At 50.5% G+C, this 26,045-nt stretch overlaps 1 protein-coding gene across 3 annotated transcripts in view; it reads right to left on the bottom strand.

Annotated features, from left to right (window-relative positions):
• LOC119957796 overlaps window positions 1-26,045 on the bottom strand; it is a 47,844-nt gene that overhangs the window by 21,015 nt on the left and 784 nt on the right. For 2 of the 3 annotated variants that reach the window (XR_005458931.1, XM_038785897.1), the window contains exons 1-4: window positions 23,774-23,929; window positions 4,886-7,009; window positions 3,766-4,016; window positions 2,160-2,281 (exon numbers count right to left, since the gene is read on the bottom strand). Coding sequence is in view for 2 of the 3 variants with exons in the window: in XM_038785897.1 (XP_038641825.1) it covers window positions 2,160-2,281; window positions 3,766-4,016; window positions 4,886-6,473 (1,961 nt within the window). In the remaining variant the exon portion in view is untranslated. Of the gene's footprint in view, window positions 1-2,159; window positions 2,282-3,765; window positions 4,017-4,885; window positions 7,010-23,773; window positions 23,930-26,045 lie in introns of those variants that run through there. The other variant, XM_038785898.1, reaches the window with a different exon arrangement.

The raw sequence follows: 26,045 nt of genomic DNA, 5'->3' as shown, positions 1-26,045 counted from the left end.
TGTATTGTAGCTTCTGTAAGGCCTGAGTTGCAGTATCCCAGGAATAAACACACTGCTCTCGGATGTGGTTTAACCAGAGCTCTGTCCGTGCAGCAAAGTGACCTCTCTGGCAGACACGACGAGGTGACCTGGAAATAGCACCTTTCATTCTCTTGTGACAGAGCAGGATTAATGGAGCAGTTATGGGGGATGGGGGGGGGCACATCTTGGGAAGGATATATTAGCCTTGGAGGGAATGCAACATGGATTTATCAGAATTATGTCTGGACTCCAAACTTCGAGGAGCGATTACACCGACCAGGGTTTTCTGAAATGAAAATGAAATGAAAATCGCTTACTGTCACAAGTAGGCTTCAAATGAAGTTACTGTGAAAAGCCCCTAGTCGCCACAATCAGGCACCTGTTCGGGGAGGCTGGTACAGGAATTGAACCGCTCTACTAGCCTGCTTTAAAAGCCAGCTATTTAGCCCTGTGCTATTTAGCCCTGTGCTAAACCTATATTCCCTCGTACTTACAAGGTTAAGTGGTGATTTGATCAAAGTTTTTGAGATATTCAGGCGAGCAAATAGAGTAGATTCGGAGAAACCGTTTGCTTTGGGGAGTCTAAGGCTGGGGGGCGGAATCTTAATATTGGAGTGAGGGGGCAGCACGGTGGCGCAGTGGATAGCACTGATGCCTCACGGCGCCGAGGTCCCAGGTTCGATCCCGGCTCCGGGTCACTGTCCATGTGGAGTTTGCACATTCTCCCTGTGTCTGCATGGGTTTCACCCCCACCACCCAAAGATGTGCAGGCTAGGTGGATTGGCCACACTAAATTGCCCCGTAATTGGAAAAAAATAATTGGGTACTCTAAAAATTAAAAAAAAAATATTGGAGCAAGAGCTTTCAGGCACGAATTGAGGAAATGCTTCTTTCGCACAAAGGGCTGTTGATGTTTGGAACTCTCTTCTGCCAGCAGCAACTGATGCTGGAGCAATTGTTAACTTTAAATTCGAGAGAGATTAGCGATTAGGGGGTATGGGTGAAAAGGTCACAGGTCAGCCCTGTTCTCCTTTGTTCTTGTGACTGTGTGATAAACTCAAGCATTTTGAGAACAGACTTTGTGCGGCATCAGAAACCTTGAACAGGCCAGAGATCTTTTATCGAGGAGAGGGAAGGCTGAGGGGGAGCCCTGATAGAATTATGCAGGGGTTTGAGGTGACAAATGTGGAGGTGTTTCCACTTGGGACTGCAAGCCAAAGGGGCCATTAATCGTCTTTAAGAAATCTAATTAAGGAGCAGCACGGTGGTGCAGTGGGTTAGCCCTGCTGCCTCACGGCGCCGAGGTCCCAGGTTCAATCCCGGCTCTGGGTCACTGTCCGTGTGGAGTTTGCACATTTTCCCCATGTCTGCGTGGGTTTCACCCCCACAACCCAAAAATGTGCAGGGTAGGTGGATTGAACACGCTAAATTGCCCCTTAATTGGAGAAAATGAATTGGATACTCTAAATTTATATTAAAAAATACTGGAACGATTACCAAGAAACAGTTCTTCTAAAAACCCATCTGGTTCACTAATGTCCCCTTTAGGGAAGGAAATCTGCCGTCCTTACCCGGTCTGGCCTATACGTGACTCCAGGCCCCACAGCAATGAAATGAAAAATGAAAATGAAAATCGCTTATTGTCGCGAGTCGGCTTCAATGAAGTTACTGTGGAAAGCCCCTAGTCGCCACATTCCGGCGCCTGTCCGGGGAGGATGGTACGGGAATCGAACCGTGCTGCTGGCCTGCTTGAAAAGCCAGCGATTTAGCCGAGTGAGCTAAACCAGCCCCAATGTGGTTGACTCTTAAATGCCCCTCTGAAATGGCCGTGCGAGCCACTCGGTTCGAGGGCAATTAGGGATGGGCAACAAACGCTCGGCCCTGCCCAGCGACGCCCACATCCCGTGAAATAATGATTTAAAGAAAATATGAAGGTCAAGCTGACAGTTTGGGATGAAGTGGGGTGGAACATGGATCTGTTGGGATGAATGACCTGTTGGGGTGCTGTTAATTCTATGTCACATATTTAGCAGATGTCCACCAAACCTGGGACTGTCACATGTTTGACCGACTGGGGCCAGCAGCCTCCTGTGATGACGTAACTGCGATGTGCGCATGGTGCAGAACATCAGACGTACCTCATGGATCCTTCGCCCCCCTTCTCCGCAGCCAGCAGCTGCCCCAGGGGCGGGATTGTGTCGCTGGAGCGAGCGGAAGAGACGGCGGGGAAACAGGAGTGGAACACCGACTCCAGCCCAAACTGTAAACCAGACACAGGCGGCTCAGTACAGGCAGAGCAGGCAACAATTCAAGAATGTCCTCACCCAATGTCGTCAGAATGACAAATCCCTCTTTGGCTCCATTTCGGACCCTTGCAAGGGAAGATTACCCTCATTCCGTATACTCGAGTTCAATCCAAATCTCTGTTTGCCGCATGCTAATTCACAACAAGTTCTGTTCATCCATCATTCCTGTGCTCGCTGACTGATATTGTCTCCCAGTCTGCTCAAATTTAAAATTGTCAGCTTTGTGTTCCAATCCCTCCATAGCTTCCACCCTCCCTCTGTGACCTCCTCCAGCCTTCCAAGAATTCTGCGTTTCTACAATCTTGCCAATTACCTTCATCCCACCATTGACGGCCGTGCCTTCAACTGCTTGGGCTCGAAGCAATGGAGTTCCCTCCCTAAACCTCTCCACCTCACTTTCCTCCTTAAAACCTCCCTCCTTGACCAACCTTTGTGCTCATCTGTCCTACCATCTCCTCCTGTGGCCTGCCACAATTTTCTTCCGAGTACATGTTGGGTGGATTGGCCATGATAAATTGCCCTTAGTGTCCAAAATTCTATGACCTTTGATTAACCTAGGACAAAAGTTCGGCACAACATCGTGGGCCGAAGGGCCTGTTCTGTGCTGTATTTCTCTACGTTCTATGTACACACTCCCTTTGACACACCTTGGGACATTCAACCAAGTGACAACTGAAGGTGTGGTGACCCCCTCAAAAGAACCTTTCCCAATGTTAGCAGAGTTATGGCATCGTGTGAACTTTGAACCTTCACCCTTTCACCTGTTCCTCGCTCACCAAAGTCTCCGTGGTCTTGGGCGAACACTCAAAAGATAGAGCCAGCATCGGCCAATCTGATTGGCTGCTGACTCCCTAGCCTCACCATTTGAGGGGAAGTTGCATAAACGAATAGAAGGATATACATAGAAGCTCATATAGAAAATAGAAGCAGGAGGAGGCCGTTCGGTCCTACGAGCCTCATTCATTTTTCAAAAATAAATTTAGAGTACCCAATTATTTTTTTTCCAATTAAGGGGCAATTTAGCATGTTCAATCCACCTACCCTGCACATCTTTGGGTTGTGGGGTGAAACCCACGCAAACACGGGGAGAACGTGCAAACTCCACACAGGCAGTGACCCAGGGCCGGGATTCGAACCCGAGTCCTCAGCGCCGTAGGCAGCAATGCTAACCACTGTGCCACCATGCTGCCCCACGAGCCTCATTCATTAAGATCATGGCTGATCATCAAATTCAGTACCCTGATCCCACCTTCGCCCCATATCCCTTGATCCTTTTAGCCCCAAGAGCTGTATCTAATTTTAATATGCTGATAGCTTTGATGAAATGGGGTAGGAGGGGGATCATAGACAAATTGGGCCAAATGGCCTACTTCTAGCCCCGTACATTCTAAGTAACAGGCTCCTTATGTTCAGCACGTGTGGTGCCCGACGCACTTACATTGTCCAATGACGATTCTGAAGGTGATGTTGGCCGGAATGTGTGACGTAACCACCACGTCTCTCCGGCTCCGCACTGTGTCGCCCCCCACCTGTCCAACGGGAAAGCATCAAAGCTCTTCTCCTGGGTCTGCCCGTCTTCGGCAGAGAAGGCCCGCCATCCATCTTCAGAAGTAAGGGTACGACTGGGGGCGATGGTGGTGGGCGGACATGTGCGTTGCCAGCCTTCTTCCTCTGTTCCGTTTGAAGAGTCTAAAAGGATCACACATCAGGGTTGAACACCTGATACAATATGAACCAATTCATTGCCACCACATAAAGGAGCGATTGGGGTTCCCTTTTTTCCTATATAAATTTAGAGTACCCAATTCTTTTTTCCAATTAGGGGGCACTTTTAGCGTGGCCAGTCCACCAACATCTTTGGGTTGTGGGGGTGAGACTCGCGTAGACACGGGGGAGAATGTGCAAACGCCACACGGACAGCCACCCGGGGCCGGGATCGAACCCGGGTCTTCAGCGCCGTGAGGCAGCAGTGCTAACCACTGCGCCGCATTGCCTCCCCTGCATTTGGGATTCCCAGATCACTCGTGGATGGTGGCCGTGGTGAGAACGGGAAAAGACCATTCAGCCCCTCTCGGACTGCTTTTCTGAATTCCCCCTGCAGGAGGCGATGGCAGAGTGATATTGTCACTGGACGGGTAATCCAGAGAGCCAGGGCAATGCTCCGGCGACCCGGGATTGGACCCTGCCACAGCAGGTGGTGAAATCCGAATTCAATAATAAGCCGGAATTAAACAAAGTCTAAGTTGATTGGGGTAGGCCGTATTCCCAGCAAATTTCCCATCATTCAACGTGATGTGATGAGAGGGGGGAGGGCAGGAGAGGTAGTGAGAGGACGGCGCATTACCCTCTCACTCACTACGCCATTAAGCGTAAAATCCAGCCCAAGGTCTCATGCTGACCAACCCACCAGATCACCCAGCTCTGGGTGCTCGCTGATCACCATGAAGGCTCCCCCCTGCGGCACGGTTTGGCCCCTGTCCAGTTTGGTTGCCATGTTCTCAGACCCCCCCCCCCCCCCCCACCCTGTGCCCACATTCTGCCTGTCAACACCTCCTCACCTGATTCCTGACTCCGGCCAGCTGCAGTCCCACTCCCTTCGTGCTCATCCTCCAGCCTCAGAGGGCCTGGATACTCGGCCCAATGAACCAGGTTGCCCGCCTTCTCGAAACTACCAAACTCGTCGTCGGGTTCCTCAGCTTTCTTGTGCTCCTCACAGCCACTCGTGCCAACTTTCTCCCCTGTCCGGGTGCCGTTACGCAGCTGGGCCTGACTTTCCACGGTGCCGGTTTCCATAGTTACTAAGCCCGATAGCCTGATGTCCTCCTGGGTTTCTGACAGGTCAGTTACTTTGGTAACAGTCCCTTTCGTGGCCTGGACGTTCCATTGGTGTCTGTGGGGTTCTGTCTGTTCTTTAAATGCACCATCTTTGTAAGTACATTTCGCACAATCCTGTGAGTTCCCATCCGGCCCAGTCCCATTAGGGGCCTTACACTCTGCCTCCACTGTGCCAACTCCGTCACAGCGCCCATCCGCTGTCTCCAATGTGTGACCAGATTCATGACAACGCCCACCCTTTGCCTCCGCTGTGGGACCAGCTCCATGATAGGGTCTACCCTCTGCCTCCGCTGTGGGACCAGCTCCATGATACAGCCTACCTTCTGACTCCACCATGGGACCAGCTCCATGAAACGGCCTGCCCTCTGCCTCCGCTGTGGGACCAGCTCCATGATAGGGCCTACCCTCTGTCTCCGCTGTGGGACCAGCTCCATGATAGGGCCTACCCTCTGTCTCCGCTGTGGGACCAGCTCCACGATATGGCCTACCCTCTGTCTCCGCTGTGGGACCAGCTCCATGATATGGCCTACCCTCTGTCTCCGCTGTGGGACCAGCTCCACGATATGGCCTACCCTCTGTCTCCGCTGTGGGACCAGCTCCATGATATGGCCTACCCTCTGTCTCCGCTGTGGGACCAGCTCCATGAAAGGGCCTACCCTCTGTCTCCGCTGTGGGACCAGCTCCATGATATGGCTTACCCTCTGTCTCCGCTGTGGGACCAGCTCCATGATATGGCCTACCCTCTGCCCCTGCTGTGGGACCAGCTCCATGATGCAGCCTACCTACTGACTCCGCTGTGGGACCACCTCCATGAAACAACCTACCCTCTGCCTCCGCTGTGGAGCTAACTCCATGATATGGCCCAACACATGCCTCTGCCCTGTGGCCAGCTGGATAACAAGGTCCAGCCTCTGCCTCTGCCTTGGGACCAGCTCTAAGATACAACCCGCCCTCCACCTTCATTGTGTGACCAGCTCCGGGGCAGGGCCTATCCTCTCCTTCCTCTGCGGGTCGAGCGACAGCCCCGCCCAGGCACGTTGGCCTCTTGGCATCTATGTTGCCAAGTCCTTCAAGGCTCTCCCAGGGGTGACGGCCAGGCAGCTGCACGGCGCGGGCACTGTCCTCCGCCAATTTAAGGGGGGCACGTCTCCAGCAGCAGCCATTGCCCTGCCATTGTCCTCTCCCAGCTGGACAATGCGGGGCCCACAGGCTGCGGTCAGTCTTGGCCTGGGGAGAAAGTCTGCTGGCCAAGTCCCCCGTGCCGGGTGCCAGGCAGCCAGCCCCATACAGCGGCCGTCCTGACAGCATCATCTCCCTCAACACCCAGATCCCTCCTCCATTTAAACCTAAAGAAGACCCGGAAACAACTCCATCCTCGGTGTTGGACACTGGCCCGGCGTCTTCTGAATGGTCTGCCTCCTTCCCTTCCCTGGCATCCACTGTGGACAACTTTTCAAAGCTTTTTTACTCTTAATGTGGCAAGGCAGAGCCTTGCAAGCACCTCTTTCTCGCTCGCCATCAACTTCCCCCCATGCTCACAACCCCACCCTCCCTTCTCCTACTTACAGCCTCCAAGGCACAATTCTGGCCCACCTCGGGAAGCACAGGTCCTGGGCCCCCGCTCAGATGGGATGATAATCTATTGGCAGCCTCACTGCAGAGGATAACTTGAAACAACTCGACCTGCAGGAGGGTAACTTTTGAAGCTCTTTCTCTCCCCTCCTTCTCTCGTTCAGCTCCCAGCCTTCTGAGCAACGCTAGTCCATTCCTGTTGACCCAGAAATGTTGCAGCTGAAGTCAGGGGTGGGGTCACATTCCGCACGGCACACCACAATCGAAACACACAGCTGTACAGAAACAGTAAAAGGCACTGTTACAATCAAGGTCAACAAACCTCGTGGATCCAGCCCACTGCACTGCACCCCCCCCAACTCCCAAAGGAAGACAAGACTTGCATTTATATAGCATCTTTGGCGTCCCAAAATTCTTCACACCCAATGAAGCACTTTACAAGTGTAGCCACTCACTGGTTTCGGGAAGTCAGCAGCCAATCTGCACACAGTACGCAGCCACAAACGGTGATGGGATGAGGACCAGATGATTACCCCCACCGACCCTTACCCAAGAGGCCACCCTTCATGTATGAGGCTGGGCTGAACAAAATACTTGTCTGAGGAGGGCATCGCAGCCACATCTGATCCCACCGCCATTCCGGGACACTGGACAATGGTCAGGAGCAGGGACCGTCCCTTCGTCAGGCCCCAACTGTGGGCAGCTGACTCGGCAAAGGTCTGGAATTGGATCTTTCTGGTGTGGGAGGCTCAATGTGATACATGAAAGAGGGAGAGGGAGAGAGACAGAGAGAGACAGAGAGAGACAGAGACAGAGGGAGAGAGAGAGACAGAGAGGGAGAGAGATAGAGACAGAGAGGGAGATGGGAGAGGGAGAGGGAGAGAGAGAGGGAGGGAGAGACAGAGAGGGAGAGACAGAGAGGGAGAGACAGAGAGGGAGAGACAGAGAGGGAGAGACAGAGAGGGAGAGACAGAGAGGGAGAGACAGAGAGAGAGAGACGGAGAGAGCGAGGGAGAGAGAGAGAGAGACAGAGAGAGACAGAGACAGAGGGAGAGAGGGAGAGACAGAGGGAGAGAGCGAGGGAGAGGGAGAGAGACAGAGAGGGAGAGAGACAGAGAGGGAGAGACAGAGACAGAGTGAGAGAGAGAGGCAGAGACAGGGAGAGAGAGAGAGAGAGAGCGAGGGAGAGAGAGAGACGAGACAGAGAGGGAGAGAGAGAGAGAGGGAGAGACAGAGTGAGAGAGACAGAGACAGAGAGACAGAGACAGAAGGAGAGAGAGCGGGAGGGAGGGAGAGAGGGAGGGAGAGAGGGAGGGAGAGAGGGAGGGAGAGAGGGAGGGGGAGAGGGAGGGGGAGAGGGAGAGAGAGAGCGAGGGAGACAGAGAGAGGGAGAGACAGAGTGAGAGAGACAGAGACAGAGACAGAGAGACAGAGACAGAAGGAGAGAGAGAGGGAGGGAGAGAGAGAGGGAGGGAGAGAGAGAGCGAGGGAGAGAGAGAGAGGGAGAGAGAGTTGCAGATAGAGCCTCGCAACAACCAAAGTATTCAGAACTGAGCAACAAAATGTTCCAGCAAAATGTAACACCAACAGCAGAAAAACCATTCATGTATATTAAATCAGACAAAATGTGTTCTTTGGATGTCAGCATCAAAGCAAAGGAAATACTTTTTGCCCATCCCTAATTGCCCCTTGAGGTGGTGGTAGTGAGCCGCCTTCTTGAACCGCCACAGACCATGAGGTGTAGGTACACCCACAGTGCTGTTAGGGAGGGGAGTTCCAGGATTTTGACCCAGAGATGGCGAAGGAACGTCCGATATATTTCCAAGTCTGGATGACACGTGCCATTTTAACTCAGCACTTCGCTCTCCCGCCCACATGTCCGTCCCTGGGCAGCTGCGACGCTGTAGTGAAGCCCCACGAGGAACAGTACCTCATCTTCCGGTTGGGCAGGTTGCAACCCTCAGGAACCATAGAATATACAGCGCGGAAGGAGGCCATTCGGCCCATCGAATCTGCACCGGCCCTTGGAAAGAGCATCCTACTTAATCCTACGCCTCCACCCTATCCCAGTAACCCCACCTCACCTTTTTGGACACTAAGGGCAATTTAGCACGGCCAATCCACCTACCCTGCACATCTTTGGACTGTGGGAGGAAACCGGAGCATCCGGAAGAAACCCACGCAGACTCCGCACAGACAGTGACCCGAGCGGGAATCGAACCCGGGTCCCTGGAGCTAACCACTGTGCTCCCCAAACTGAATATTGAGCCCGGCAACTTTAGATCTTGACCTCTCACCTCCATCTTAAACCCCCTTCTTCTTAAAACAAAATACTCCATATACTCATTGCCTCAATGGAAAACGCCCCCTGCCCCTCCCACACCGGGCCATCTGTCGTTTCGTCTTAAAGTTGCTGCTTTCTGTTGCAGTTTCCACAGCTCTAACACATTCTCCCTCCCCTCAGTTCTGACAGAGGGTCTCTAACCCGAAACGTTATCTCTGTTTATCTCCTATTGAGTATTTCCTGCGCCCTCTGTCCTTGTTTCAGATTCCAGCATCTGCTGTGTTTTCTGTCGGTGTATGGCTTCTTTGGGAACTTGCTGGTGGGTGGTGTCCCCATGCAGCTGCTCCTTGCCTTGGCGCTGCAGGTGGTGGAGGTCGGTGGGGGGGGGGGAGTTCTGTCTGGGGAGTCCCGGAGCTGCAGCCCCTTTTGTAGACACTGGTGCCACGGTGCGCTGGTGGTGGGAGGGAGTGGACGTTTACGGTGATGGGTGACCTACATCTGGCTACCGGTCTAACAAGAGGCAGCACGGTAGCATTGTGGATAGCACAAATGCTTCACAGCTCCAGGGTCCCAGGTTCGATTCCCGGCTTGGGTCACTGTCTGTGCGGAGTCTGCACATCCTCCCAGTGTCTGCGTGGGTTTCCTCCGGGTGCTCCGGTTTCCTCCCACAGTCCAAAGATGTTCAGGTTAGGTGGATTGGCCATGATAAATTGCCCATAGTGTCCAAAATTGCCCTTAGTGTTGGGTGGGGTTACTGGGTTAAGGGGATAGGGTGGGGTTGTGGGCTTGGGTAGGGTGCTCTTTCCAAGAGCTGGTGCAGACTCGATGGGCCGAATGGCCTCCTTCTGCACTGTAAATTCTATGATATCTATGAACGTCTTGATTTTAAAATTCTCATCCCAGTTTTCAAATGCATCCAACATGCCTCTCAACAAAGTCCCTGACCTGCATATACCTAAAAGCGTTCCCGGGGGGAGGTTCCACTTCCCCACCAGCTCCTCCAGAGTCGTGAACGTAGCCCCCAGTTGTGATCTACAGTGCAGAAGGAGGCCACTCAGCCCATCGAGTCTGTACTGACCCTCTGAAAGAGAACCTTACCTCAGCCCACTATCCCTGTAACCCCATAATCTCATCTAACCTACACATCTTTGGATTGGATTGGATTGGATTGGATTTGTTTATTGTCACGTGTACCGAGGTACAGTGAAAAGTATTTTTCTGCAAGCAGCTCAACAGATCATTCAGTACATGGAAGAAAAGGGAATTAAACAAAATTCAAGTAAATACAAGAAAATACATAATAGGGCAACACAAGATATACATTGTAACTACATAAGCATTGGTATCGGATGAAGCATACAGGGCGTAGTGTTAATGAGGTCAGTCCATAAGAGGGTCATTTAGGAGTCTGGTGACAGCGGGGAAGAAGCTGTATTTGAGTCTGTTCGTGCGTGTTCTCAGACTTCTGTGTCTCCTGCCCGATGGAAGAAGTTGGAAAAGTGAGTAAGCCGGGTGGGAGGGGTCCTTGATTATGCTGCCCGCTTTCCCCCGGCAGCGGGAGGTGTAGATGGAGTCAATGGATGGGAGGCAGGTTCGTGTGATGGACTGGGCGGTATTCACGACTCTCTGAAGTTCCTTGCGGTCCTGGGCCGAGCAGTTGCCATACCAGGCTGTGATGCAGCCCGATTTGGACGCCAAGGAACAATTTTAGCATGGCCAATCTGCATAACCTGCACTTCTTGACCCTGGCGCTGTGAGGCAGCAGTGCTAACCACTGTGCCACCATGCCACCTCCAGTTCCCTGGACCCTAAACTCTGGAATACCCTCACTTCACCTCTCTGCCTCGCTACCTCATTCTCCTCCTTTAACACATTCTTTAGAAATTATATCTTTGGCAAAGCTTTTGATCATATGACATAACTTCCCCTTACCTGGCATGGGGTCATGCTTTGTTTTATAAAGTCCCGAAAGACGTGCTTGTTCGGTGAATTGGACATTCTGAATTCTCCCTCTGTGTACCCAAACAGGCGCCGGAATGTGGCGACGAGGGGATTTTCACAGTAACTTCATTGCAGTGTTAATGTAAGCCTACTTGTGACACGAGTAAAGATTATAATGTTCTTGTGAAACACGTTTCTATTCTGTTAAAGGGGCTGGACAAATATAAGGAATGAGATTCACCCCTACCCGGCGGGGCGGGGGTGCCTGGCGGGATGGAGTGGCGTGAACCACTCCGGCGTCGGGCCGCCCCATGTGCGGAATCCTCCGCACCTTCAGGGGCTAGGCCCGCAGCAGAGTGGTTGGTGCCCCGCCAGCCGGAGGGAAAGGGGCTTGGCGCCACACCAACCGGTGCCGAAGGGCCTCCGCCGGCCGGCGCATGTGCAGGAGCGCCAGCGTGTGCTGGCGTCATCCCCACGCATGCGCAGAGCGATTTGCTTCCGCACCGGGAATGGCAGAGGACAACAGCCTCCGGACAATAGTGTGCCCCCCACGGCACAGGCCCGCCCACGGATCGGTGGGCCCATCGACAGCGGGCCAGGTCACCGTGGGGGCACCTCCTGGGGCCAGATCCCCCCGCGACCCCCGGAGCCCACCAGGTCCCGCCGGTAAGGGGCCTACTCCAATTTACGCCAGCGGGACTGGCAAAGAATGGGCGGGACTTTGGCCCATCGCGGGCCGGAGAATTCGGTCAGCCCCGGGGTCCATTGAGTTGCGCCAGACCCCGCCATTCTCCGAGGCGGCCGGCACGACTCGCGCCGGGGCGATTTTTGGGGGCGGGCGAATTAGGAGGACGGCGGGGGCGGGATTCACGCCAACCCCCGGCGATTCTCCCACCCGACGGGGGGTCGGAGAATCCCGCCCAAGTTGTTCATAGCAAGGGCATGGAGAGGAGGGTAGGATTATTAATGTAAAGAAGAGTATTAAACACCCTGTTAAGAAATAATCAATAATAATATGAATTGGGCAGCAGGGTGTTGCAGTGGTTAGCACTTTTGTCTCAGGGCGCCGAGGTCCCAGGTTCGATCCCGGCTCTGGGTCACTGTCCGTGTGGAGTTTGCACATTCTCCCCGTGTTTGCGTGGGTTTCGCCCCCACAACTCAAATATGTACAGGGTAGGTGGATTGGCCGCGTTAAATTGCCCCTTAGTTGGAAAAAATGAAATGGGCACTCGAAATTTATTTTTAAAAATAAAAATATAATAATAACACGAATAAATACAAACATATGAGTCTGCTCCGCCATTCAGTAACATCATGGCGCAGCCGTTGGTGTTGATTTCCACGTTCCCCATCTACCCCGATTACCTTTCATTCCCCTTGGCCCAACAAGAATCTAACTACGATAATCAAAACAAAATACCGCAGATGTTGGAAATCTGAAATAAAAGCAGAAAATGCTGGCTAAACTCAGCAGGCCAGGCAGCATCTGTGGAGAGAGAGAAACGGAGTTGATGTTCTGCGTTTGTATGACTCTCCTTCGGAACTGAAGAGGGGTAGTAATGTACTGAATTATATAATCGAAGAGGGGGGTGCAGGAGGTGGGGGGGGGGGGGAAATAGAAGGTCAAGGAGAGATTGTCAAAGATCATGGACACAAGACAAGGGGGGGGGTGTTGATGGCGGCATTAAAGACTAAAGAAGTGCTCATATTGGCATGAAGGTAAGATAACAGAATGTGTTAATAGAATCCCGACAGAGCAGACGGAGGCCATTTGGCCCATCATGTCTGCACCAACCCTCCGAATGAGCACCCTACCTCGGCCCACACCCCCACCCACCCCCGTCCCTGGAGCCCCACCTAACCTGCACATCCCTGGACTCTAAGGGGTAATTTAGCAATGGCCAATCCGCCCAACCTGCACATCTTTGTGGGAGGAAGCCGGAATAACCGGGAACAACCCAGAGAAAACCCACGCAGACATGGGGTGAACGTGCAAACTCTACACCTCTAGTCACCCAAGGCAGAAATCGATCCTGGGACCCTGCGTTGTGGGGCAGCAGTGCTAACCACTGTGTCGCCGTACCACAATAGAAGAACTAGGGGGCGGCACGGCAGCACAGTGGTTAGCACTGTTGCTTCACCGCTCCAGGGTCCCAGATTCGGTTCCCGGCTTGGGTCATTGTCTGTGCGGAGTCTGCACATCCTCCCCGTGTCTGCGTGGGTTTCCTCCGGGTGCTCCGGTTTCCTCCCAGTGTCCAAAGACGTGCAGGTTAGGCGGATTGGCCACGCTAAATTGCCCCTTAGTGTCCTAAAAGGTGAGGTGGGGTTACAGGGATAGGGTGGAGGTGTGGGCTTGGGGAGGGTGCTCTTTCCAAGGGCCAGCGCAGACTCGATGGGCCGAACGGCCTCCTTCTGCACTGTCTGATTCCATGAACTAAGTTCAGAGCTCAGTAAAAGCAAAACTGAAGAACAAGCAACAAAAACATTGAGTGACCCCCGCTTCCACCACCTTCTGAGGCACAACCTTCTGAGAGAGAAAAAAAAACGTTTTCCTCACCTCTACCCCAGAACGACGAACCCTAATTTGAAAACAGTGCCCCCTGAAGGAAGCAAGCCACAATGCTTCACGAGAGAGGGGGAGCAAACGTTACGGATTAGCCGAGCAACAACCAGCCTGTTGAAGATTGAGCAACAGACTTTTCCAATTGTTTTTTTTTCTTTTTAAATTTAGATTACCCAATTAATTTTTCCAATTAAGGGGCAATTTAGCATGGCCAATCCACCTACTCTGCACATTTTTGGGTTGTGGGGGTGAAACCCACGCAGACACGGGGAGAATGTGCAAACTCCACACGGACAGTGACCCAGAGCCGGGATCGAACCTGCAACTTCAGTGCCGTGAGGCGGTTGTGCTAACCACTAGGCCACCGTGCTGCCCTGACTTTTCCAATTGTTACAGCACAGACCAGCTGCTGATACATGCTGAGTAAGGCCAGATACCGGGAAACTAGGCGAGCTGCCGATTCCCATATCGGGCAGAAAAAGATCCAATCAGGAAGCAAAAGAATTAAAAAAACACAAGCACATGACTGATGTCTTCTGCTTTTTTGTAGCCTGACGCCTACATTTAATTATCTTTCAGCTGCTTCAACTGTAAATTGATTTTTCATGCTCAATAAAGAATAATTGTAATTATTATAAATAATGTATAATTATGTAATATAACATAGACCTTGCTTGTTTAACATAGAACATACAGTGCAGAAGGAAGCCATTCGGCCCATCGAGTCTGCACCGACCCACTTAAGCCCTCACTTCCACCCTATCCCCGTAACCCAATAACCCTGCCTAACCTTTTTGGTCACTTAAGGGCAATCTATCACGGCCAATCCACCTAACCTGCACGTCTTTGGACTGTGGGAGGAAACCGGAGCACCCGGAGGGGGAGAATGTGCAGACTCCTCACAGACAGTGACCCAGCAGGGAATCGAACCTGGGACCCTGGCGCTGTGAAGCCACAGTGCCATCCACTTGTGCTACCGTGCTGCCCATGTTGTAAGCGAATAAAGAATGGTTGGTTGGTTGACTTTCTTGCCACACAAGTAGGGAAAGTAAGTTTTTTTGTAATAACCATTGGCTTTCATAGAATCATAGAATTTACAGTGCAGAAGGAGGCCATTCGGCCCATCGAGTCTGCACCGGCCCTTACAAAGAGCACCCTACTGAAGCCCATGTATCTACCCTATATCCGTAACCCTCACTTAACGGGCGCGATTCTCCAACCCCCACGCCGGGTGGGACAATCGTGGGAGTGCCGGGCGATTCACGCCACGCTGCCCTGGCACCCGCACGCGATTCTCCCACCCCCCCAAAACGGCGTGTCGCGTTTTACGACAGGCCGCTCGGAGAATCGCCGCTCGCCGTTTCTAACGGTCGAGCGGTGATTTTTTGGCCCGGATGGGCCGCGCGGTCTGCCTAATCCGACCGGTTCACGCCGGCGCCAACCACACCTGGTCACTGCCGGCGTGGACAGCGTCCGACTTCTGCGTAAGGGGCCTGGGTGGGGGGGGAGAGGGAGGATCGAGCACCAGGGGGGTGCTCAGGAGGGGTCTGGCCCACGATTGGTGCCCACCGCTTGTCGGGCCGGTGTCTCTAAAAGACGCACTCTTTTCCCTCCGCAGCCCTGCAAGATCAATCCTCCATTTTTGCGGGGCGCCCGCGGGGAGGACGGCAACCGCGCGTTCACGGGTTGGCGCCGGCCAACCTGCGCATGCGCGGGTGACGTCATTTCGGCGCCACCGGCCGCGTCATTCATGCGGCACCGCTTTGACACGGGCACCAAGGCCCGGCGTGCTAAATTGACGCGCCGCCGCTCCTAGCCCCCTGGGGGTGGGAGAATAGGGGGCGAGGAGCGGCCTCCGACGCCGGAGTGAAACACTCCAGTTTTCACTCCGGCGTCGGCACTTTGTCTCCCTTTGGAAGAATTGCGCCCAACATTTTTTTGGTCACTAAGAGCAATTTAGCCTGGCCAATCCACCTAACCTGCACATCTTTGGACTGTGGGAGGAAACCGGAGCACCCGGAGGAAACCCACGCAGACACAGGGAGAACGTCCAGACTCCGCACAGACAGTGACCCAAGCCGGGAATCGAACCTGGGACCCTGGAGCTGTGAAGCAATTGCGCTAACCACTGTGCTACCGTGCTGGTATCGGGTGAGCAACTGAAGTGAGACACCTTTTGCAGGGCTAGGGGGCAAGGGCTGGGAAACCAGAAGGGACATAATGGGCCAAATGGCTTCCTCCTGCTGCATAACCATTCCCGCCTACTTCAGTGGCGCCCGCAAGTCAAAGAGCAGGTGTAACGGGTTGTGCACTGGGAGTGGAGCGACTCGCTTCCCCCCCCTACCATGGCCTTCCCTTGTCTGCCATTCAGAGAGAAGGCACCCAGGAAAACAGTACTAGCAGCAGGAGATGGCCATTTGGCCCCACAAAATGTATGTAGAGTAGAAAATTGGTGGTAATTCAATGCCAGTGCAGGGGCAACACTGGGTCCCCTACCAATCCAAGCTCTGATTTGTTCAAAAGAACTTCCCTTTAGTAAATGCCTTTCACAGTTGAGGGAATGAGGATTGAAGAGGCATCGAGTGTTTGACGATAAATGGGATGAGGAGGCATACAGTTTAAGCGAGGTATGAAACCCAGTGTTAGAGGCTGGAGAGAAGGGAGAGATCCCAACAAATGAATATAAACTTTGACTAATAATCTTTATTGCTCTGGTTTGGTAAAGTTCTGCTCCTTCTAGAATCCACATGAGGAAATTAAAATAACGTTTTACACAACTTGCATTTATAGGGTCCCAGGTTCGATTCCCGGCTGGGTCACTGTCTGTGTGGAGTCTGCACGTTCTCCCCGTGTGTGCGTGGGTTTCCTCCGGGTGCTCCGGTTTCCCCCCACAGTCCAAAGATGTGCGGGTTAGGTGGATTGGCCATGCTAAATTGCCCGTAGTGTCCTAATAAAAGTAAGGTTAAGGGGGGGTTGTTGGGTTACGGGTATAGGGTGGATACGTGGGTTTGAGTAGGGTGATCATGGCTCGGCACAACATTGAGGGCCGAAGGGCCTGTTCTGTGCTGTACTGTTCTATGTTCTATGTTCTATATAATTTAGGGGCTGGTTTAGCACAGTGGGCTAACCAGCTGGCTTGTAACCCAGAACAAGGCCAACAGCACGGATTCAATTCCCGTACCAGCCTCCCCGAACAGGCGCCGGAGTGCGGCGACTAGGGGCTTTTCACAGTAACTTCATTGAAGCTTACTCGTGACAATAAGCGATTATTATCATCGCACCTTTAACAAAATTAAGCATTTACACTGGGAAATTAGATTTGACAGTAACTCACAAAAGGACACAATTAGGACAAGTGACCGTGAAGATACATTTCAGGAGAGTGTGCGAGGAGGAGAGAGCGTGGGATATTTAAGGAAGGAATTCCAGAGTTTAGAGTCTCGGCAGATAATGTCCAGAACCCTCAATGTTGGAACCATGAAAAGCAGAGCTGAGCGAGAGGCCAGCGTTGGAGGAATGCAGAGATCCCAGGCAGCTGTGGGACTTGAGTAGGTTACAGAGATAGAGAAAGAGAGCGATACTTAGATTCCAAATGACAATATATCTTCATAGAATCATAGAATCCCTACCGTGCAGAAGTAGGCCTTTTGGTCCACCAGCTCTGCACCAGCCCTTACTCCGATAAAGCACCTTGCCTAGGCCCTATCCCCGTAACCCCACCTAACCTTTAGGCAATAGTAGCCAATTCACCTAACCTACACATCTTTGGACCGTGGGAGGAACCCAAAGCCCCCGGAGCAAACTCACGCAGATATGTGGAGAACGTGCAAACTCCACACAGGCAGTCACCCGAGGGTGAATTAAACCCAGGTCTTTGGTGCTGTGAGGCAGCAGTGCTAACCACTGTGCCGCCATGCCGCTAACTTGGAACTGGCCGCTAATTGGCCTGTAAACACTCATTCCTCTCCAAAGCCCTTGCACACTTGGCTGCCTCCCTCCATATTTGAATGCCTCCACATTGGCTGCAGATTTCAAGTAGGCGGCTCACCCCCACCTTCTCAAGGGCAATTACAGATGGGCCATAAAAATGCAGGCCCTGGGCAGCACGGTGGCGCAGTGGGTTAGCCCTGTTGCCTCATGGCGCCGAGGTCCCAGGTTCGATCCCGGCTCTGGGTCACTGTCCGTGTGGAGTTTGCACATTCTCCCCGTGTTTGCGTGGGTTTCGCCCCCACAACCCAAAAGATGTGAACAGTAGAAGTAGAAGTAGAACAGTACAGCACAGAACAGGAACTTCGGCCCTCAATGTTGTGCCGAACAATGATCACCCTACTCAAACCCACGTATCCACCCTATACCCGTAACCCAACAAACCCCCCCCCTAACCTTTCACTTTTTAGGACACTACGGGCAATTTAGCATAGCCAATCCACCTAACCCGCACATCTTTGGACTGTGGGAGGAAACTGGAGCACCCAGAGGAAACCCACGCAGACACGGGGAGGACGTGCAGACTCCGCACAGACAGTGACCCAGCCGGGAATCGAACCTGGGACCCTGGAGCTGTGAAGCATTTATGCTAACCACCATGCTACCGTGTTGCCCCCAGGCAATTCAGTAGGTGAATTGACCACGCTAAATTGCCCCTCAATTGAAAAAAATAATTAATTGGGTAATCTAAATTTATTTAAAAAAACAAACAAAAAAAATGCAGGCCCAGCCAGCAAGACCCACATCCCATGTAAATTTTAAAATAAAATTAGGGTTCATCCCATGCAACAGTATCAAAACAGTCACAAATGCCATCCTATGCTACTGCCCTCCCTGTCCTTCACAGTCTTTGTGAAGCCCTTGCCATGGCTGAGCACATCCTCCTCCTCCAACGTTCCTCTACTATTGTTCACCTAGTGGGGCTGCGTTGACCTGCTCCCAATCCAGACTGTTTGCAACCTTGGTGTTACCATTGGCTCTGAGATGAGCTCCCAACTGCATATCCATGTTATCTGGGCGGGATTCTCCATTCCCGCCTGCCGCAAGACTGGTAATTCCTGCCCCAGGTCTGTGGACCTTTCAATGGTGCATTAAAGTTTCCGACCCACCAGCATCTTCGGAACATTGCCCCACTCCGAACAGCCGCCGGAATGTGGCGGCGAGGGGCTTTTCACAGTAACTTCATTTGAAGCCTACTCGTGACAATAAGCCATTTTCATTTCATTTCCTGTCTCCACCTCAGCTCGCCTGCTCCAGAAACCCTCATCCGTGCCTTTGTTAACTCCGGACTTCACTATTCCAAAGCTCTCCTGCCAACCTTCCACCCAGAATTCACTGGAGCCCAACTTGGGTGACATAATCAAACATCAAGTGCACACCAGACTGGCAGGCGACAGAGTCACACAGTCAGTTTCTCAAACAGAAACAGAGCAAATCACCTACTCCAGGATAAGTTACTGCCTTATTTCCTTTATTTTTCAAAAATTACATGTTTAAATCTTGAAAAACCATTTCTTTAGTGAAACACAAATTGTCATCTCAGCGAATCTTGCATCACAATGTAACCAGCCTGAATGATGTGTATCAATCTGCAACACAATATAACCAGTCTGTGTGATGTGTATGAGTCTGCAACACAATATAACCAGCCAGTGTAATGTGTATCAATCTGCAACATAATGTAACTAGCTTGTGTGGTGTTTATGGATCTCCAACACAATATAGCAAGCCTGTGTGGTGTTTATCAATCTCCAATGCAATGTAACCAGTCTGTGCGGTCTTTATCAATCTTCAACACAATGTAACCAGCTTGTGTGGTGTTTATCAATCTCCAACACAATATATCCTGCCTGTGTGGTGTTAATCAATCTCCAACACAATGTAACCAGTCTGTGTGATGTTTCTCAATCTCCAACACAATACAACTTGTCTGTGTGATGTTTCCCAAACTCCAACACAATATAACCAGCCTGTGTGGTGTTTATCAATCTCCAACGCAATGTAACCAGCCTGTGTTATGTTTATCAATCTCCAACGCAATGTAACCAGCCTGTGTTATGTTTATCAATCTCCAACGCAATGTAACCAGCCTGTGTTATGTTTATCAATCTCCAACGCAATGTAACCAGCCTGTGTGATGTTTATCAATCTCCAACACAATGTAACCAGTCTGTGTGATGTTTATCAATCCCCAACACAATGGAACCAGTCTGTGTGGTGTTTCTCAATCTCTAACACAATATAATCAGTCTCTGTGATGTTTATCAATCTCCAACACAATGTAACCAGCCTGTGTGGCATTTATCAATCTCCAACACAATATAACCAGCCTGTGTGGTGTTTATCAATCTCCAACACAATGCAACCATTCTGTTTGCTGTTTATTAATCTACAACACAATGTAACCTATTATGTGTGATGTTTATCAATCTCCAACACAATGTAACCAGTCTGTGTGATGTTTCTCAATCTAGAATACAATATACCAGTCTGTGTGGTGTTTATCCTTGTCCAACACAATGGAACCAATCTGTGTAATGTTTTATCAAACTCCAACACAATATACCAGTCTGTGTGGTGTTTATCATTGTCCAACACAATCCAACTAGCTTGTGTGATGTTTATCAATCTCCAACGCAATATAACGAGCCTGTGTGGTGTTTATCAATCTCCAACACAATGTAACCAGTCGGTGTGATATTTATCAATCTCCAACACAATGTAACCAGCCTGTGTGGTGTTTATCAATCTCCAACACAATGTAACAAGTTTGTGTGGTGTTTATCAATCTCCAGCACAATGTGACCAGTCTATGTGACGATTATCAATCTCCAACACAATGTAAACAGTCTGTGTGATGTTTATCAATCTCCAACACAATGTAATCAGCCTGTGTGATGTGTATCAATCTGCAACACAATGGAACCAGTCTGTGTGGTGTTTATCAATCTCCAACACAATGTAAACAGGCACTGTGTTGTTTATCAATCTCCAATGCAATGTAAACAGTCTGTGTGATGTTTATCAATCTCCAACGCAACGTAACCAGCCTGTGTGATGTGTATCAATCTGCAACACAAAATAACTGGCCTGTGTGGTGTTTATCAATCTTCAACACACTGTAACCAACCTATGTGACGATTATCAATCTCCAACACAATGTAACCAGTCTGTGTGATATTTATCAATCTTCAACACAATGCAACCATTCTGTTTGCTGTTTATTAATCTATAACACAATGTAACCATTCTGTGTGATGTTTATCAATCTCCAACACAATATAAAAAGCGTGTGTGATGTTTATGAAACTGCAACACAATGTAACCAGACTGTGTGATGTGCATCAATCTGAAACACAATGTACCAGCCTGTGTGGTGTTTATCAGTGTCAAACACAATGGAACCAGCCTGTGTGATGTTTATCAATCTCCAAAACAATGTAACCAGCCTGTGTGGTGTTTATCAGTGTCAAACACAATGGAACCAGTCTGTGTGATGTTTACCAATCACCAATACAATGTAACCAGTCTGTGTGACGTTTGTCAATCTCCAACACAATGTAACCAGTCTGTGTGGAGTGTATCAATATCCAACGCAATGTAACCAGCCTGTGTTATGTTTATCAATCTCCAACACAATGTAACCAGCCTGTGTGATGTTTGTCAATCTCCAACACAATGTAATCAGCCTGTGTGGAGTGTATCAATATCCAACGCAATGTAACCAGCCTGTGTTATGTTTATCAATCTCCAGCACAATGTAACCAGCCTGTGTGATGTTTATCAATCTCCAACACAATGTAATCAGCCTGTGTGGTGTTTATCAATCTCCAACACAATATCACCAGCTTGTGTAATGTTTATCAATCTCCAACACAATGTAACCAGCCTGTGTGGTGTTTATCAATCTATAACACAATGTAACAAGTTTGTGTGATGTTTATCAATCTCCAGCACAATGTAACCAGCCTGTGTTATGTTTATCAATCTCCAGCACAATGTGACCAGTCTATGTGACGATTATCAATGTCCAACACAATGTAACCAGCCTGTGTGATGCTTATCAATCTCCAACATAGTATAGTCAGCCTGTGTGAGGTTTATCAATCTCCAACACAATGTAATCAGCCTGTGTGATGTTTATCAATCTCCAACACAATATAATCAGCCAGTGTGAGGTTTATCAATCTCCAACACAATGTAATCAGCCTGTGTGATGTTTATCAATCTCCAACACAATATAATCAGCCAGTGTGATGTTTATCAATCTCCAACACAATGTAACCAGCCTGTGTGATGTGTATCAATCTTCAACACATTGTAACCAATCTTTGTCATTTTTATCAATCACAAACACAATATAACCAGCATGTGTGATGTCTGTCAATCTGCAACACAATGTAACCAGCCTGTGTGATGTTTACCAATCTCCAACACAATGTAACTAGGCTGTATAATATTTATCAATCTCCAATACAATTTAACCAGTCTGTGTGATGTTTGTCAATCTCCAACACAATGTAACGACCCTGTGTGGTGTGTATCAACCTCCAACACAATGTAACCAGTCTGTGTGGTGTGTATCAACCTCCAACACAATGTAACCAGCATGTGTGGTGTTTATCAATCTCCAACACAATGTAACAAGTCTGTGTGGTGTTTATCAATCTACAACACACATAACCAGCCTGTGTGGTGTGTATCAACCTCCAACACAATGTAACCAGCACGTGTGGTGTTTATCAATCTCCAACACAATGTAACAAGTCTGTGTGGTGTTTATCAATCTACAACACACATAACCAGCCTGTGTGGTGTTTATCAAACTGCAACACAATGTAACCAGCTTGTGTGGCATTTATCAATCTCCAACACAATATAACCAGCCTGTGTGGTGTTTATCAATCTCCAACACAATGTAACAAGCCTGTGTGGTGTGTATCAATCTCCACAACACAATGTAACCAGCCTGTGTTGTGTGTATCAATATCCAATGCAATGTAACTCGCCTGCGTGATGTGTATCAATCTCCAACACAATGAAACTAGCCTGTGTGATGTGTATCAATCTCCAACACAATGTAACAAGTCTGTGTGGTGTTTATCAATCTACAACACAATGAAACTAGCCTGTGTGATGTGTATCAATCTCCAACACAATGTAACCAGCCTGTGTGGTGTTTATCAAACTGCAACACAATGTAACTAGCTTGTGTGGCATTTATCAATCTCCAACACAATATAACCAGCCTGTGTGGTGTTTATCAATCTCCAACACAATGCAACCATTCTGTTTGCTGTTAATTAATCTACAACACAATGTAACCTATTCTGTGTGATGTTTATCAATCTCCAACACAATGTAACCAGCCTGTGTGATGTTTCCCAATCTAGAACACAATATACCAGTCTGTGTGGTGTTTATCATTGTCCAACACAATGGAACCAATCTGTGTAATGTTTTATCAAACTCCAACACAATTTACCAGTCTGTGTGGTGTTTATCATTGTCCAACACAATCCAACTAGCTTGTGTGATGTTTATCAATCTCCAACACAATATAACCAGCCTGTGTGGTGTTTATCAATCTCCAACACAACGTTACCAGCCTGTGTGATGTTTATCCATCTCCAACACAATGTAATCAGCCTGTGTGGTGTTGATCAGAGGGTAGGATTAATAGAGATGACAGCGCTTTATTGTGTCAATTTGGGTTTAAGATTCCTAATACTCGCTCTCAAGGTCAACAAGGCTGCCCCTCTCCTTGTTCTGTGTGTTTTTTGGGGGAGGGGGGTTTCTGATTCATCCTGCCTCAAGAAGCGTCACCGATTTGCAAGCAGCCCATGTTCTCTGCTCTTTAATTCAAAGGACGTTGAAAGAGCCGGAGCGGGGAGAATTGGCTTAACACAAACTCATGGTGGCGACCTGCAACAGGCCAAACACACACACACAGGAATAGATCCACATTCACCCATTTCAGCATGGAGAATATATCAACTGCGATAAATAAATAAGCCTACGTGTTGTCTGTGTGTGTGTGTGTGTGAGGACCCCCCATCTCAAGTCTAAACAAGGTGGCGATGCGGAATTCCACCGGTTCAATCCATCGCGTCGATTTCCATTGAAATTGACGCTGAAATGTCCCGGGAAACGGTCAGTGGGGAAGGGAGGCCAGGCTCTCAATGTATCAGCGGCAGTTTCGCTTCCCAGACTGGAATCAGGTCCGTTAGCGCATTTTATCGAACCGCATTGGCGCAGACTTACCCACACACAGCTCAGCAGCGGCTCCGGGTTCCTCTGTCTGTCTGACTGCAGCCAGCAAGAGGCGGAGCTGCTAACCCAGCCTGTAACCCGGCTCTGTCACTCCATCCCAGCCTGTAACCCGGCTCTGTCACTCCATCCCAGCCTGTAACCCGGCTCTGTCACTCCATCCCAGCCTGCAACCCGGCTCTGTCACTCCATCCCAGCCTGTAACCCGGCTCTGTCACTCCATCCCAGCCTGTAACCGGGCTCTGTCACTCCATCCCAGCCTGTAACCCGGCTCTGTCACTCCATCCCAGCCTGTAACCCGGCTCTGTCACTCCATCCCAGCCTGTAACCCGGCTCTGTCACTCCATCCCAGCCTGTAACCCGGCTCTGTCACTCCATCCCAGCCTGTAACCCGGCTCTGTCACTCCATCCCAGCCTGTAACCCGGCTCTGTCACTCCATCCCAGCCTGTAACCCGGCTCTGTCACTCCATCCCAGCCTATTACCCGGCTCTGTCACTCCATCCCAGCCTGTAACCCGGCTCTGTCACTCCATCCCAGCCTGTAACCCGGCTCTGTCACTCCATCCCAGCCTGTAACCCGGCTCTGTCACTCCATCCCAGCCTGTAACCCGGCTCTGTCACTCCATCCCAGCCTGTAACCCGGCTCTGTCACTCCATCCCAGCCTGTAACCCAGCTCTGTCACTCCATCCCAGCCTATAACCCGGCTCTGTCACTCCATCCCAGCCTGTAACCCGGCTCTGTCACTCCATCCCAGCCTGTAACCCGGCTCTGTCACTCCATCCCAGCCTGTAACCCGGCTCGGTCACTGTCCCAGCCTGTAACCCGGCTCTGTCACTCCATCCCAGCCTGTAACCCGGCTCTGTCACTCCATCCCAGCCGGTAACCCGGCTCTGTCACTCCATCCCAGCCTGTAACCCGGCTCTGTCACTCCATCCCAGCCTGTAACCCGGCTCTGTCACTCCATCCCAGCCTGTAACCCGGCTCTGTCACTCCATCCCAGCCTGTAACCCGGCTCTGTCACTCCATCCCAGCCTGTAACCCGGCTCTGTCACTCCATCCCAGCCTGTAACCCGGCTCTGTCACTCCATCCCAGCCTGTAACCCGGCTCTGTCACTCCATCCCAGCCTGTAACCCAGCTCTGTCACTCCATCCCAGCCTGTAACCCGGGTCTGTCACTCCATCCATCATTCATCAAAGTCTGCATCCTGCATCTGTCAGTCCATCACTCACTGCAGCCTGCCTGTTCCGCGAGTTTGTCCATTTGTCCCTCCAGCTCAGGAAAGCCTGTGATGGGAGTCAATCTTTACTTTTGAAGCGGGAAGTTTATCGTGGTCGTCCCCAGGCCTGGACCAATGGTCTGAGGCCTGGGTTCAAATTCCACCCATGGCAGTAGATGAAAATGAAACTCAATAGATTATTACATTGGGATACATTAATATATTGGCTCATTAATAATGATCTGGAAATGATCAGATTGTTTTGAAAACCCATGTGGTATCCTTTAGGGAAAGAAATCTGCCACTCTTCACAGGCCTGACCTACGACCCATGGCAATATGGCCGGCCCTGTCTTCTGTAAAGACCCAGCAAATTATCGTCTCGCGGGCAATTAGTGGTGGCATTTCCATTGACACTCACACCAAGGATTAATTTAAAAACCTGGTTCACCACACCATGCATCCACCAATCCTACTCCAACTATTTTAATTGAACCAAATAAACTAAATTAAATAAACTGAGGGACAAATTTAAAGGGGCGGCCCCTTAAAGAGATACCGCCTCAAACAAAAACAAATTCATAGATTCATAGAATTTACAGCACAGAAGGAGGCCATTCGGCCCATCGAGTCTGCACCGGCTCCTGGAAAGAGCGCCCTACCAAAGGTTAACACCGCCACCCTATCCCCATAACCCAGTAGCCCCACCCAACACTAAGGGAAATTTTGGACACTAAGGGCAATTTATCATGGCCAATCCACCTAACCTGGACATCTTTGGACTGTGGGAGGAAACTGGAGCACCCGGAGGAAACCCACGCACACACTGGGAGGCTGTGCAGACTCCACACAGACAGTGACCCAAGCCGGAATCGAACCTGGGACCCTGGAGCTGTGAAGCGATTGTGCTATCCACAATGCTACCGTGCTGCCCCTAAATGGAACATTAAAAGGTCAAACTGAAATGTGATTAAATGGATCAATAAAGCACTCTATCCCCTGCGGTGCCCATCGGGCACGGAAGGTCTCAACGGTACCCATGGACACTA

The sequence above is a fragment of the Scyliorhinus canicula genome, chromosome 27 (genome assembly GCF_902713615.1).
Source record: "Scyliorhinus canicula chromosome 27, sScyCan1.1, whole genome shotgun sequence".
In the NCBI taxonomy this organism is placed as follows: domain Eukaryota; kingdom Metazoa; phylum Chordata; class Chondrichthyes; order Carcharhiniformes; family Scyliorhinidae; genus Scyliorhinus; species Scyliorhinus canicula.
The sequence above is the reverse complement of the archived record's forward strand: the minus strand, read 5'-3'. Positions and strand labels throughout refer to the sequence as shown.